The following is a 13919-nucleotide window of genomic DNA, read 5'->3' on the forward strand; positions in this document are numbered from 1 at the left end:
ACGAGATTATCTAGAATAATTTCACACACTAATGCACTTCATATATATGTTATTATATTATCCTTCAACTTATATCTTGTTCGACACCGTAAAATATTGTACATTCAGATTACACAAGATGGTTCCTCGTTACATCTATATCTTTCTAGTTACTATAGCAACGACATTAAAACAAGTAAACAAATCGTCATAGCAACGATAACAAAATCTCAATATAATACAAAATATTTAAATTATTTCTTTATATAATTTCTTCTTCTTCTTGATAGCTTGTGCCTTTTTAAATAGCTCATTTTGTCCGTAAATACAAATTATACTTAAAAATACAGAAGATATACATTATCGTTGTAACGTATTAATTAAAATGATTCTGGCCCCGTTATTTTAATACTTCCCTACCATCAAGCGGGAACTTCGTAAGTTTACTTAAGATAATTTAAATGCGTCTGTATTAATTAATCTAACTAGGATTATATTTTAGTTTCTTTTGTAGCCGTAACTCCATTTTATAACGGTGCTAACGTTAAAGTGTTTGGATGAGTGGTGCACCTATTTTACTTCATTTATTTATTTTTATTCTTTTTATTTATTTATTTATTTATTTATTTATTTGTCATAAGGTTTCTCTATTCTAATACAAGAAACCTAAGTACTCACTGGCCGTAACTGCGAACTAATAAATATTAAATAGTTTTCATTTTAAAAACATAATATAGTAAAATATTCTAAAATTTCAATTTTTATCAAACTTTAAGCTTTTTTTTTTTTCTTTCTTATTTTTTTTTCTTTCACAACTCTAGTCAAAAGTATTATATTTACAGTTCAAAATAAAATGAAAATCTTTAGTTTAATGCCTCATGGTTATGCCCTTAGGCTAAAGGAGATTAATGAAAGCGAATGATTGTGAAATTAATTTTTCTTGTGTTCTCCCACTGGGAATCGAATCCGGGAGACATGTACCAAAGATATTTACAATTTACGGTGTTTTAACATAAGTGAATGACTGATAATATAGATGATAATCATTCAGTTTCGTTCAGACACTCGAAAATTATATGAGATAACATTTTGCAAAAATATATTACTAGGCCTGTATTTATTGAGTGAGCAACACTGAAATCACTTTAGAAGTGTAGTTTGTTGAGAAAATGATGCCACTCTCCTCTTCTTAGGTCTTGTACTCTTTCATTTTTTAAAAGAACAAATTTTCTATAGTAATTATATGCATGATTCTGAGAATACAGGGCCTTAAAGGGAAGTGTGTGGCCAAAACTTTTTTTAAAATTTTTACGTATTTATTTATTTATTTATTTGAAGAAGGTCGTATGTGATATTCATTGCATTTATCCGAAAAACATATGGATTCACAGAATACCCCCACCCCTTTCTACTTGATGGTGCAAACCTACTTTTTATCCTCTCTTTTGGTATGTCTGAGGTTGTGCTAAAAACAATGAATTGAAATTAGTATTTTGCACATTTTATGTAGAGGAAATAACTTGCTGGACAATGTTTCAGCTTCGAACAATAACCTTCGGATTATTTTCTGGCTGGCACAGACGCAAACATTAAACTACCTGTGACTGTTTAGTTGGAAGCTGTACAACGTTTTTATGTCGTATCCTTACTATTTCAACAAATGAATGGCGTAAGCAGTAGTTCGTGTGTAGTACAAAGGTAGTTTCTTTTAGCCTTTCATTTGTCATTAATATTTGAGTAATTAGTTTCCGATTGCGGGAAAATTCGTCCTTCATTGATTTTAACAAGTCTTGGTTATAAGTGCAGTGCATTTTACTTATCATTTACCAGTTTGTCTCATGTATTTTCCGCTAATTCTTGTCCTCAATAGCAATTAATGATCTTCTGCGAAAATTTGACTAAGTCCAAATGAAGCTTTGATGGCCAATACATCAGGAACCAAAGATTTGCACAGGAAAATGTTTTGCTTGCTAAGAGGTGTACTTTCATGCCAAGATTGGTTCAGAGCAAATAAATTCTGTAGATTGCGGACGATTATGGGCGTCCGCAGCGGGGGGTCAGTTGACCCCTCTGGATCTTAAAAAGGTTTCTCTTCTTCAAAATCATGTCAAAACTATTAGATTAGCTTACTTCCCCACGACAGTGTATAATATACGTAGTTAATAAAGTTATGCAATGTACTTCAATAGTAGTTTCGCGTGAAGTATTATGTGCAGTGTGTATATTTCAACTTCGCTTGTGTGTCGGTCTTCTGCGCCCTCCCCTTCGAAAAATAAAACAACGAGTCCTTCTACGTACAATATATATTGGCCTCGAGAATTAATTTTTAAAAAGAAATATTAAATGAAGGACTAAATGGGATAAAATTATAATACAGAAAATTCGTCATATAAGGTGTTTTAGCGCTGGACAGCACGGCTCGGATCGAGTCGCATTGCCCCAATACATCTCAGCAAGATTGGCACGAATATCAACAATACCTTTCGCACTCGCCTCCGCTGAACCCAAATGTAATTGTAAATTACTAAGACCGACGAAAATATGCTGGATTGTTCGCCCAAACTCGTGCAAATAGGCGTCGTCTAGAATCGAAGCGATGTAGTTTTCAATGCGGGAAATGCCTATAGAAGTAAAGTGTAAATCTATATTTTAGAAAGTACGGGAATAATAAAAATGATTTTGTATTTTATTATGCCTGTATGAGCAAAATATTTGAATTGAATTCAGTACTGTTTATATTCGCTACTGTTCATATTAGCATTACCTCCGCTTGTTGAATATCTAACCCGTGACTATGCATGTGTAATAAACTATTTGACTTGTTTAAATTCTAAAATTTTATAATTTTCTCATTTTATATTACGTATATTAAGTATTCAGACATATTATAGCGTAAAGTAATATCAGTGAAATGGGCAGTGGCGTCTTCATGGCTCTTTAGAGAAAACTTAATCCCCCACAAACGGAATGTAAGTTCCTTAAATAGCAGGAAAATAATATTTATTCAGATACAAGATAGCAATATAACAAAAACTTGAAATTATATGAACTCGAAAAACTTGAAAAATAATACAATGAAGTCCCAGTGCGAAAAGGCCTATAGAGTGCGGTTAAATCTGAGTAGTTCTTGATGCAAGTTCGGTTTCACTGGAGTTATGCAGTCACTCACTCCAGTTCCCTCGTGAGCTCCTCCGTGGCTAAGCGGTTAGCGTACGCGCCTTTGGCGTGGGAGGCCCGGGTTCGATCCCCGGCGGGAGCTCATGTGGTTCGGATTCCACGTTAATCAGTAGGTCCACGTCTCATATAGCCTCGCTGCTGAACGGGACGTTAAACTCAAAATCAACTCAACTCCAGTTCCCTCGTTTAGAAATTACATTTCAGAATACTCCATCTTATCATCAGCTAGATTGCATGGGGAACATTTATACAAAATTTCGAAGTTCTTCGCCGATAGTGTTGGAGATATGAAGAACAGAACTTTCGAGACTCTCTTTCTACCCTCAGGGGTTGCATCTTGCAGCATCCCGTGTTATCTGTAACCTAAGAGTACGAGAATATTATTTATTCTAAATTTCAAAGTTCTATTCGTAATAGTTTTGAAAATCTGGAGAATTCTAGAGAAGCTATCTAGTCTTTCTTTTCCCTTTAGGAGTGGATAGCAAAGCATTATCTCCAGCGGGAGATACCTTCACGAAGACTAGTTTTCTGCCCACGTGTTTTATCTTACTTTGAGTATGGATCAGTGATGTGGAACCTATATAGTAGTTCGAGGTCATCACATTCACAATCGCAATTTTCATAATTCGTTATATACAGTAGTAGTTGTTCTCCGTATAAACTCAAATTTTTTATAAAAGTTCACCTCCCCTTTGGTTCGTTGATGTGCTTATTTTTTTTTTTTTACATACATGTACTTTCTTATCTATGCTTACTTCCAGAAAGGTTAGAATCTTTTCACTGTACTGAATTCCCTGACGTCTAATCATTTGTTGAGAAGCGCAGCAGCTCTCATCTCCTTATTTCAGGCTTTCTGCACTCGCTACTTTTTAATTCAAGCAGCTCGCCAATTACTTACGCTGTTGACTCAACACCGAAAATTCGGTGACACGATCGGGAAAAAACTGCAGATACACACTGAGTTTCCATGTGGTGCGCAGTGGTGACAGAACTTTCGGAGTCCAGTATTATGAAGCAATTGGAAATCTATTGGAAGTACGAGGTGGTGGCGAACTTAGGTCGAGAAAACGAAAATAACGGCGACGGAAATAGCTGTACTGACCACACATCATCTTGAAAAGCTGGCTATAGATCAATAATCTCGCGTAAGTTTAACGTCATGAGCTAGTTTAGTAAGAAAAGTATCACCTTCTTGGCACCATGTTAAAATAAAATCTGGAAATAAGTGAAGTAAATGATAGAAAGTCAAAACCGTGAAACCTACAGAAACATTGCAGACAATAAAAATAATGTAGGGAAGTGAATAAATTCAAGTTTTCGTCATATCGATAACAACATCAAAATTTAACCTCTCGATATATCCTGTTAATCGTGCATCATCAGCGTTACGGATGATTGATTTAAAATATTGAACTCAGATCCTTTGTTGGTATCTTTAGTTTTCTTAATCACATATTCTAAAATAAACTAGTAAAATATATACATAGTTGAAAAAAAATCCTTCCGCTTTTGATTTTCATTTTCCGTGTAACTTAGTAGTCGAAGATCTACATACTATATTTCATAGGTGAATGTCTACCACTATGTAAATGTATCCGGATCGAATAAGTTTGGTTGAATTCATACAAAATATAGGTCCAGGGTGTCTACAGGTCAAGAAAGTCAAGTAAAAGTCAAGAAATCGAACACTAGGTCAAGAATGTCAAGAAAAGTCAAGAAATGGCACGGCAGGTCAAGAATTTGTGTTTTATATCCCAATGATATACAGCTACCTGCTGATACACAGATATAATGATGATGTAGCTGAGATACTGACCCTTAGAAATGATCATACCTCTTAGGAAAAATGTGAGTGGTGTCCTTAAACTAAGAACTTCGTAAAAATACAAGAATTGCTGCGGGATCAGTTTCTAGTTGTAAAGCTTGGGTTTCTTCAGTCAGTTGCACTTAAGTTGGATCCTTTTCTTGCCACACTTCAGTCTAGTGATCACTTTTGCCACTCATGTACAGGAAAGTGTACAGTCTGCTGTACAGTATTGCAACCAGATTATTTCGCAAGAATGTCACAATGGAATAAAAAACGCCAGAAAGCTCACTACCATAGATTTGACAATTTCGTCCAATATTAAGATGGCTCAAGATGTAGATGTTCGTTTTGGTGCTTCTGCTGCTTGCAAAGGGTTAAAGGATCTGGAGGTACTGTTTTAGTAAGCAGTGCAGAACATTTTTGACCACTATGTTCAAGAAACTGGTTGAAAAGTGCCCATTGGCCTGCAGAATTGTTAAAGGGGCCTCTTGTTTTTCACCAAATGTAATGGCAAATAGGCATTACGAGTGTCTCGTGTAACCCTTGCCGTTGAAGAGTTTGTGTCTAAAAAGCATTTATCTCCATCGTTGACCGATTGTGTGAAACGGGACTACCTTCAACTTCGCGATTCCCCGTGTTTTAAGAAAGCAGTTATTTGATTGGAAGACAAACAAATTGGATGTGTTTCTTTATAACGTTCTCCGTGACATAGGTGTGAATAGTGTTTCGACAACTGAGTTCTTTCACCAGGTTCTGAGCTTGTTTCACGGCAATGCTGCTGTGGAAAGACGTTTCTCAGTTCATAAAGAGTGTTTGGTAGAAAACTTGACAGAAGAGTCGCTTGTTGCTCAACGAGCAGTGTACGGAGCAGTTACAGCTACAGGAATGATTTCTAACGTTGAGATAACTAAAGTAATGATTTTGGCGGTAAGAAATTCGTCATCTAGAAGACAGGAAGCTATAAAGGATAAGAAAAGCAAAGAGAAGGAAGTGATGGACAGCAAGAGAAAGGCTGCACAAGAATTAAGTTTGTTGGAGATGAAGAAGAGACTTACGCAGCAAACACATGAAGAATGTTGATTTGGACAAAGAAATTACAAATCTAAAAAAGAAAATGAGTATATGTGTGCGCTTAGTAATGTGTATTATTCATTACTTAAAAAGCTATTTATAAGATGAGTGAAGATAAGTGTTTTATGCAAGTACAAATGTGCAAGTTACTATATGTATTGGTGACTGATTTTTTTTTTTTTTTTTGGGGGGGGGGGTCACAGTAGTGAGAATTTGTACTTATTAGAATATTATAAATCACTGTAATCTCTGTCATTTAGTAGTAATCTATCCACAGAGAAAGTATTAATTATGACAACAATAAATAAACTATACCACATTCAGGATGAAAGCTAAAGTGTATTCTAAGAGGTAATACTGAGATGATAAGATTCAGTAAATTAGGTGTGCAGTCTTTATTAATTACAAATTGCTAAGACAAAAGTGTAAAATACGTACCTTTAGCTTTCATAGTAGGGGATTTAAAAAAATACCGTAAAATACTGTAGTACTTGGTCAAGAAAAGGTAAAGAAATTTGGATTCTGAAAACTTGTAGACACCCTGAGGTCCTTGCACTGATTTTTCAGGGAAAAATCAAGTGAACAGAAAGTAACTATGATAACATGTTCTCAGCTTGAGAACTTCATGAATTTTGAACACGAAATCATATTTAATTAATTTGTTTATAACGATTAACGTTTTCTTGTATTAGCCATGGTGATGAGATAAAAATTAAGAGCAGTCAACATAAAATATTTTTGACAGGGGAAAGGGAGAATATAAGATGCACCTTTTTTCAAGTGTATAGATTTTTTCTAGAAATTGATATAACATTACATGTCTCGTGCATAATGTGGTGATCATGAGGAACGCTTTACTTATCAAGTGAGGTCAAACACATACTTTATTTGATTGGATTGACTATGTATTAAATAAGAGTAAAATCCAGCTTTCTGAATAATATTTTTATAGTTCGTGATTAGTTAACAATGAGAGTAGCTATATTTCCTTGTTTGACCTTTCCAGAAAGTGCTTTTCCTCAGTTAACCCTTGAAATACTGACGTTAATGTGTTAGAATCAAAATGTGTTTGTTTACGATTAAAATATTTGTAATGAACATTTTTTTATAACACACAAAGAGTTTTTAAAAAATGAATAACGACCGGGACTCGAACCCAGGATTTTCGGCATACCGTGCCGATACGATGCCGTGGGTATGCCTAAGATCCTGGGTTCGAGTTCCTGTCCAGCTGTTCACTCTTTGTGTGTTACTGAATTCGCATTTACAGAAGAATGGTGTGTAAAAAATTCGGTTGTTTCTTCCTGTCATTAATATATTCTTTTTATAACTTTATTTAACACACTTTATTCGGCAAATGACGTAACTTACGAAACTTGATATCCAGAAAGTTAATTAAGGAGCTATATGTTAATTATTTCTTCCGTCTGTTTTTCAGAGAAGAGCTGGTATCAATTGAAGAACTTATCAAAGGTATTAAGGCCATTCAAACGACTCCAGATGACTCTAGATTGGAAAGAATCACTGATGTACTAATGAAGTTTGACAGTGATCGTGATGGATCTCTTCGTGTAGAAGACGTCTTGAAGGTAAGCCTTTCATTTTATGTCTTGAGATTTCATTTTCATAAGTAACCGTTTTTTTAAGTTTACGTTAGCTTCTGATTTATTTCAATTTCATGAACTTTTGTTCTTGAAAGATTAAATTAAAGAGTGAAGATTCCTTGTAATGATTTGATATATTTTAAGAACCTGGAGTACAGCTTGCAGAAAATAGATACAAGTATTATGCACATTGGAGAAATCTGTTCATAGTTTTAATATTGTACATTGTCTACTTCAATGATTTAGACTAATGACGCCATAAAATTTAATGTGTCGGTTTATATGTTTCTTGTTAAAGTAAGTAAAATTTAACCTTGCCTCGTAAAACTATTTGTGCTTTAATAATTATTCTACTCTAACATATATTTTAAGTATGTCCAGTATTTCAATCGCTATTTGCAATCTTTTCTTCGGATTCGAAGTTAAGATTAAGAAACAAATTTAATAAGTAAAACAAGAAGGTAAAGGGAAATAAAGCAGATCCTAATCCTTACCAATACACGATATTTGCTGTGGATTTTAGGTGTTCCAGTTTATATATATATATATATATATATATATATATATATAATATTACTTCATTTCTTCTTATATATAAATGTGAATTTTGTATGCAGTATTATCTTATCGTTTAACAAAGCAAAATACATCAAAATAATAATCTCTCTGCGTATATAACAGTAGGTAAAATTTTAAGATGGCGTTTTCTAACATAAATCTTAATGTAAAATTGCTTTTTACAGGTGGTTGAGTTGATCGGAAAAGAGAACGTAAAATTGACCCGCAAACAAATTGACGAAATCGTTACCATGATGGAGAAGGAAGAGATTCTGGCTTTGGAGGAACAAATCGAGAAAGCACTGGAGAAAGAAAAGCGACGTCATATTGAAAAAGAGAAGGAGAAACGGGACAAGGAGGCAGAGTCCAAGAGTACAGAAACACCTGATGGGCAGAACATGCCCTAAATAAAGCTTTAATGAATTTATTTGTGGTGAGACAAATAATACACATTTCTTTGTATAGTACGAAGATGATTAATAATAATTGTATATAATGAAGAATACTGGTGCAATCGTGACTGCTTTCTTGCAGTGTCTTATTTTTGACTGCAGATGGTATCTGTGTAGGATTAAAAAAAGAAAAATAATAATGTGATAATGCATAGTATTTATGATCTAATGGGCAGGACCCGCATTTAAAAATAAGTGATTTTGTTACGTGAAGTGAAAAATGTGCTACTTCATTGTGTATAATGTGTATATGTAATTTAGCTATATGAAGCTAAAATCAGTGAATTGCTGTGCCTAATTTTGTTGCATAAATAATTGACTGATGATGCTTATAATAGTGGTGAGTTTCGATGTAATACATATGTATATGTATAAAGTATTAGATAATTTTTGGATGTCTAAGATTTTATGGTACTAATTGCAAATAATGAAGTACATAACACAATCAGAATATTCTTTTATTTACATTTTACACCATCCCTTTATCATTATATACCAGAAATATGCAAATTGTAAAGCAAGAAACTGAAACCAAGGCTGCTTTGAACAGAATACATTTAAACAGCGATTATCATTCTACAGGTTGCGACATACTGTCGGGTTCTGATGTTCGCTGGTTCATGAAATTTTCGTGTCACCAAACTCTTAAGAGTAAAGGTACGAATATTTTCTGGGGGCCATTGAGGGATGAATTGTATGAAGTGGAGTGGGTCGTGATGGGGTGAAATATATCATTTTCGGTTCAAATGTAAACAAGGTACAAAAATAGAGTTCATGCACTTCGTTAAAGATTTACGGTAATCGCCTGGTATGCAAAACTTAAGAACCAGATAAAGTAACTTAAAACATTACATAGTCGGTGGAAATTAAGGAAAGCCTGGCACTATTGCCAGAGGTCTCCCACACGTGCATACGGAGTAGGGCATTGCATGGCGTGTCAATGCAACCGTAGGACCAAATGATCCTGCTCCTCCAACACGAAGCAGTTGAATTAATCGGGCAGTGTGTGTGTGAACCAGTCAGAGAGGTGTTAAGTTGCATTTTGATAGTGTTGCTCACAACAACATGGCCCGGAATCAACATTTGGATGATTTCACTGGGGAAGAATAATCGGAAAACTGGAAAAGAACGAAGTGTGGCCCAGGAGTTTGGTATTGCCCACAGCATTGTTTCATGTGCATGGGGAGCGTTCCGAACCATAGACAATGCTGTACAAAGGAGAAATGGTGGCCGACCACGGTCAACCACGCAGCGGATGATCGCTACATTGTGCAACAGCTAAAAAGGGACCGACGTCAAACAGTGAGTGCAACTGCAAACACATTTAATAGGACTGCAAGGTGCCCAATCTTACACCTTACACTGTCATGTCTACGTTGTCTTCCGTTGACACACACACATCGGCAACACTGTTTGCGGTGGTGCTAAGAACATCAGGACTGGATCGAAGAAAACTGAGATTGCGTTCTCTTCTTAGATGACAGCAGACCCAGTCTGATTAAGATGCTGTATATACTCTCATGTGGTGAGAGATGGGAACACGCAGCGAATCCAGGAACATTGTCGAACATAATCATTTTGATGGTCCAGGTGTTTTTGTGTGAGGAGCCGTAATGTTGCATGGACATACCGATCTCCAAACTTTTTGAACGCGGTACACTCTCCGGTCAGCGTTATTGTGACACATGACGGTACTCCGTCCCCACTTCCGTCTTTTCTGAGCTCCAGTCGGCCTTGAATTAATCTTAATGGATGATAATACGCGACCGCATCGAACAAATAAGATGTTGGAGCTCTTGAAACGAGAGAATATTCGGCGAATGGACTGACTTTCTTGTTAGCTCGGCTTGAATTCCATTGAGTACGTGTGGGGATGTTACAGAAAAACGTCTGGATGCACCAAGGACCATCCAGCAGTTAACAGCGCTGGTGGAGGAATGAAACTTCATACCACATCATCTCATTACCAATGTTGTGAGCAGCATGGGAACACGTTGCAGAGCATGTATCGTTGTCCGTGATGATCAATAACCCTTCTGACAACCATTTCACTCCTGTAATGTCAGAGGGGCCATTATGTTCACACTGACTTCATTGTTTCTATATAAAAATGTCAGTTTTGTTCTAATCATATGTTTATTCCTGTATTATACTATCGCACTTCTTTCAATGTATGGTTCAAGTTTCATCGATCTATGCCAGTTGGAGTAATACTGCATGCAAAGCTTACTTTCGTCCTTAAGTTTTGCATACTAGTATATAATTACCGCAATAATGGAAATACTTGAAGAAAATGTAATTTATCAGCCGAATACGGAGTCGGATCTCAGTAAATAGCTTGCAGAACAGCTCTGATTCCTCGCGGATTGGATGTATATAAATTAGGATTAATTCTTATGAGTTTGTTACTTTTTTAACGTCCCAAGTTTATGCTCCAGGTCTAAGGGAGGCTGTGGTGATGATAAATGAAATGGTGGAATGAAGAGGGGTAATAGGAGAACCTGTTCAAACCCACACACCAAAGGTGAGCACTTTGCCATTGAACCGCCGCATCGGCAAGAGTTGTTTGCTGCGCCATTAGTCCCGTATGCCGTCATCAACTTGAACACTGTTCTTCGCAACACTGGCTACATTAGATATACTTGCGTCAAGAAACAAATTTTGCATAACTACCGTCTGCCTGCTTCAACACGCCTCCATTCTATCCCGCCGTATGTACTGTCGATGATCACTCAACAAACCACTAACAGGAGCCAGAAGATGCATACACGTTCTCATTGTTACGAACTCATACATAGGACTCTAGGTCGAAGAAGTGTAAAAGCTTTTCAGGCCAACCATGAGGAGTTAGGTCTTCGTCATTCATATTAAGCAAATACTGGAATGGTACCTAACATAATGGTCCCACGCTACTTCCTTTCTTCCTTCCCAATTCCTTCGGCAGTGTGATCATCGAGGGACGTCATACTCATACATGAGGGACCAACATGGTAATAGCTGCCGAAAGCCTAGGAATCTAATTCCTATCGTAACGAACACACACATCTTAACATGTTGCAAACTACAGTTGTTGTTTCCATTATTGTGATAGTCTGATCATTTTGTTTCACAGTAAGCCACACCCTCATTATTAGCCTTCACTTCAGTAACCACATAGAGCATTTTTTCTTTCACTGTTGCTCTTCCCTGGTGATTTCGTTCTTGTGCTTATACAATAACGTGTTTATTACGTATTATTGTACTTGCAACCAACATAAAGATTTTTGGGAACAAGAGAAAGTTAAGTAGACAAGGGTTCTACGGACTGCACCCAGCAGGATGAAATACATAAAAAAATACGAGTAAAGTGGCCTCGAAATGAAGTTTTTATTGCTTCACGATATTGCGAAGCCCAATATGGTAAGAATACAGACTACACAGTCGTCCGCATCCATCATACTCACCAGATTTCTCATCGAGTACAATTTTGCTTAAGTATTTGAAGATTTTCGTATGTGTGTGGGAGGGGGGAGGGATAGAAGATCCATGAATAAAACGGTTGTCAGAAACGACCTAGAGAAGTTTCAGTCCAGAACGTTGATTACTCCAAAGTGACATCAAAGTGCACTAGTAATCTCGTTGAAACAATTATATAGCATTTAATACAGCTTATTTGGAGCAATAAATATTTCTATCCACTGAGTTACTGTTTGTTTGTTTATTGAAATTTCGCGCCCCTTTTCAGCATCAAGGATATATGAAACATAGATCTAGAGTTTAAGGAGAAATTCGAACGACCGTTCCTTCGGGAGTCGAACCCAGAACCACTCGCATTAAAGGTGCGCGCTTGCCAGTAGACTAACGACGAGGGCTCTTGAGTTGCTGCTGTTTGACAGTTCACTGTCAAATCTAGACATTTCATATACAATCACCTGATAATTGTCCTGACCCTATACCGTACCGTAAAACTGGAAGACTGATTATTGTAATCTTGTTTCCGACAAAATTTACAAAAAGAAACGTTTAACACGCTTAAAAAGTATGCCATTTGTTGCCAATAATAATTGATAGTTCTGCTGAAACAGATTGTTTATAGCTATATTTATGTACTGTATATGTTTAAAAAAAAAAAAAAACTTAAATATTAGATTGTGTTTTCTTTCACTGATACAGACACTCCTAGTAGTGACACACACTCCTAACAGTTAAGACCATATTCTTTTAATATCTTGCAACATTTATAATTAATTCGGTCTTCACCGTTGTTCGTGTATCTTTTTCAAAATTACAAACCATAGAGGAGGATTTACAGAGTAATCAGAATTTCGTAATATAGGTAGTTTGAATTCCACTATATCGACCATTTTGATTAGTTCAAAAGTACATAGTTTAAAATACAATATACAACTATTAAAACTATTAAAAGATAAATACATACACAGTGTACTCAAAGCAATAAATTATTAGAACTATCTGTAGAAAAAATGAAGAGAAACATTATATGTATATAAACATGGAATATATATAAACTTTAAATCATATTAACAAGAATGAATAACATATTACCTGGAGATTGTATCTCAGAGAGAAAGTTTCTGTAAAGGAACGGGTAGGTGCACATGAAATACCCCGATTTTATTTTATCTGCTAACCAATCACAACAATAATGTCGTTTTTGTGTAGGAATAAGAAATTAAATGTAGTTTTCTCAAATTATTCTAATTTCTGAGTTGTAGGTTATTGTAGAAACGTGATTTGATTTTTAGATTCTGATACGCAAGAGTTAACCCCTTGCGTACCAGTGACATCCAATATCCCTTATTAAGGGTCGCATAAGCCTAAAGGAGCATGCAATTACAACACACATGTGTTTGTTTTGACGATAAACAATTAGCAACTTCGAGATTGGAAAAGGAAAACCTTTGTCTGTGATCTCCGATCAGAGTTGCCAACCTTAAGTAGCATAAAATTCCTTCAGAACATCAGAATTTCCCTTTTTCAGTTCAAATGTTCCCCAATGCAAATAATTGTTATTATCAGTAATGTGAATGCTCCTCACACGCGCACAATAAATATGCCCTATATAACGCTGAAGATAGTTTTTTAACAGTAAGTAAAACCGGTATTACAGCACGCACATAGGAAAATGGCACCTGGAACGCAAGGGGTTAATGATGAAGTGTGCTTCTAAGAAGCAAATATATTTTCTGGAAAATGACAAAATGGAGCTTAACACTTATAATTATTCGATACATTTAAAAGCAAAGGAAAATCCCGGTAACGTTCATGAAA

At 35.7% G+C, this 13919-nt stretch overlaps 1 protein-coding gene across 2 annotated transcripts in view; it reads left to right on the forward strand.

Annotated features, from left to right (window-relative positions):
* Window positions 1–9099, forward strand: part of Letm1 (Leucine zipper and EF-hand containing transmembrane protein 1) — a 60046-nt gene extending 50947 nt beyond the window's left edge. For both annotated transcript variants that reach the window (XM_081764213.1, XM_081764223.1), the window contains 2 exons: window positions 7473–7623; window positions 8382–9099. In XM_081764213.1, the coding sequence (XP_081620339.1) occupies window positions 7473–7623; window positions 8382–8603 (373 nt within the window). In that variant the 3' untranslated portion in view covers window positions 8604–9099. The remainder of the gene's footprint in view (window positions 1–7472; window positions 7624–8381) is intronic.
* Window positions 9100–13919: the final 4820 nt, after the last annotated feature.

Source organism: Thermobia domestica, chromosome 1, assembly GCF_964235325.1.
Source record: "Thermobia domestica chromosome 1, izTheDome1.hap1.1, whole genome shotgun sequence".
NCBI lineage: Eukaryota > Metazoa > Arthropoda > Insecta > Zygentoma > Lepismatidae > Thermobia > Thermobia domestica.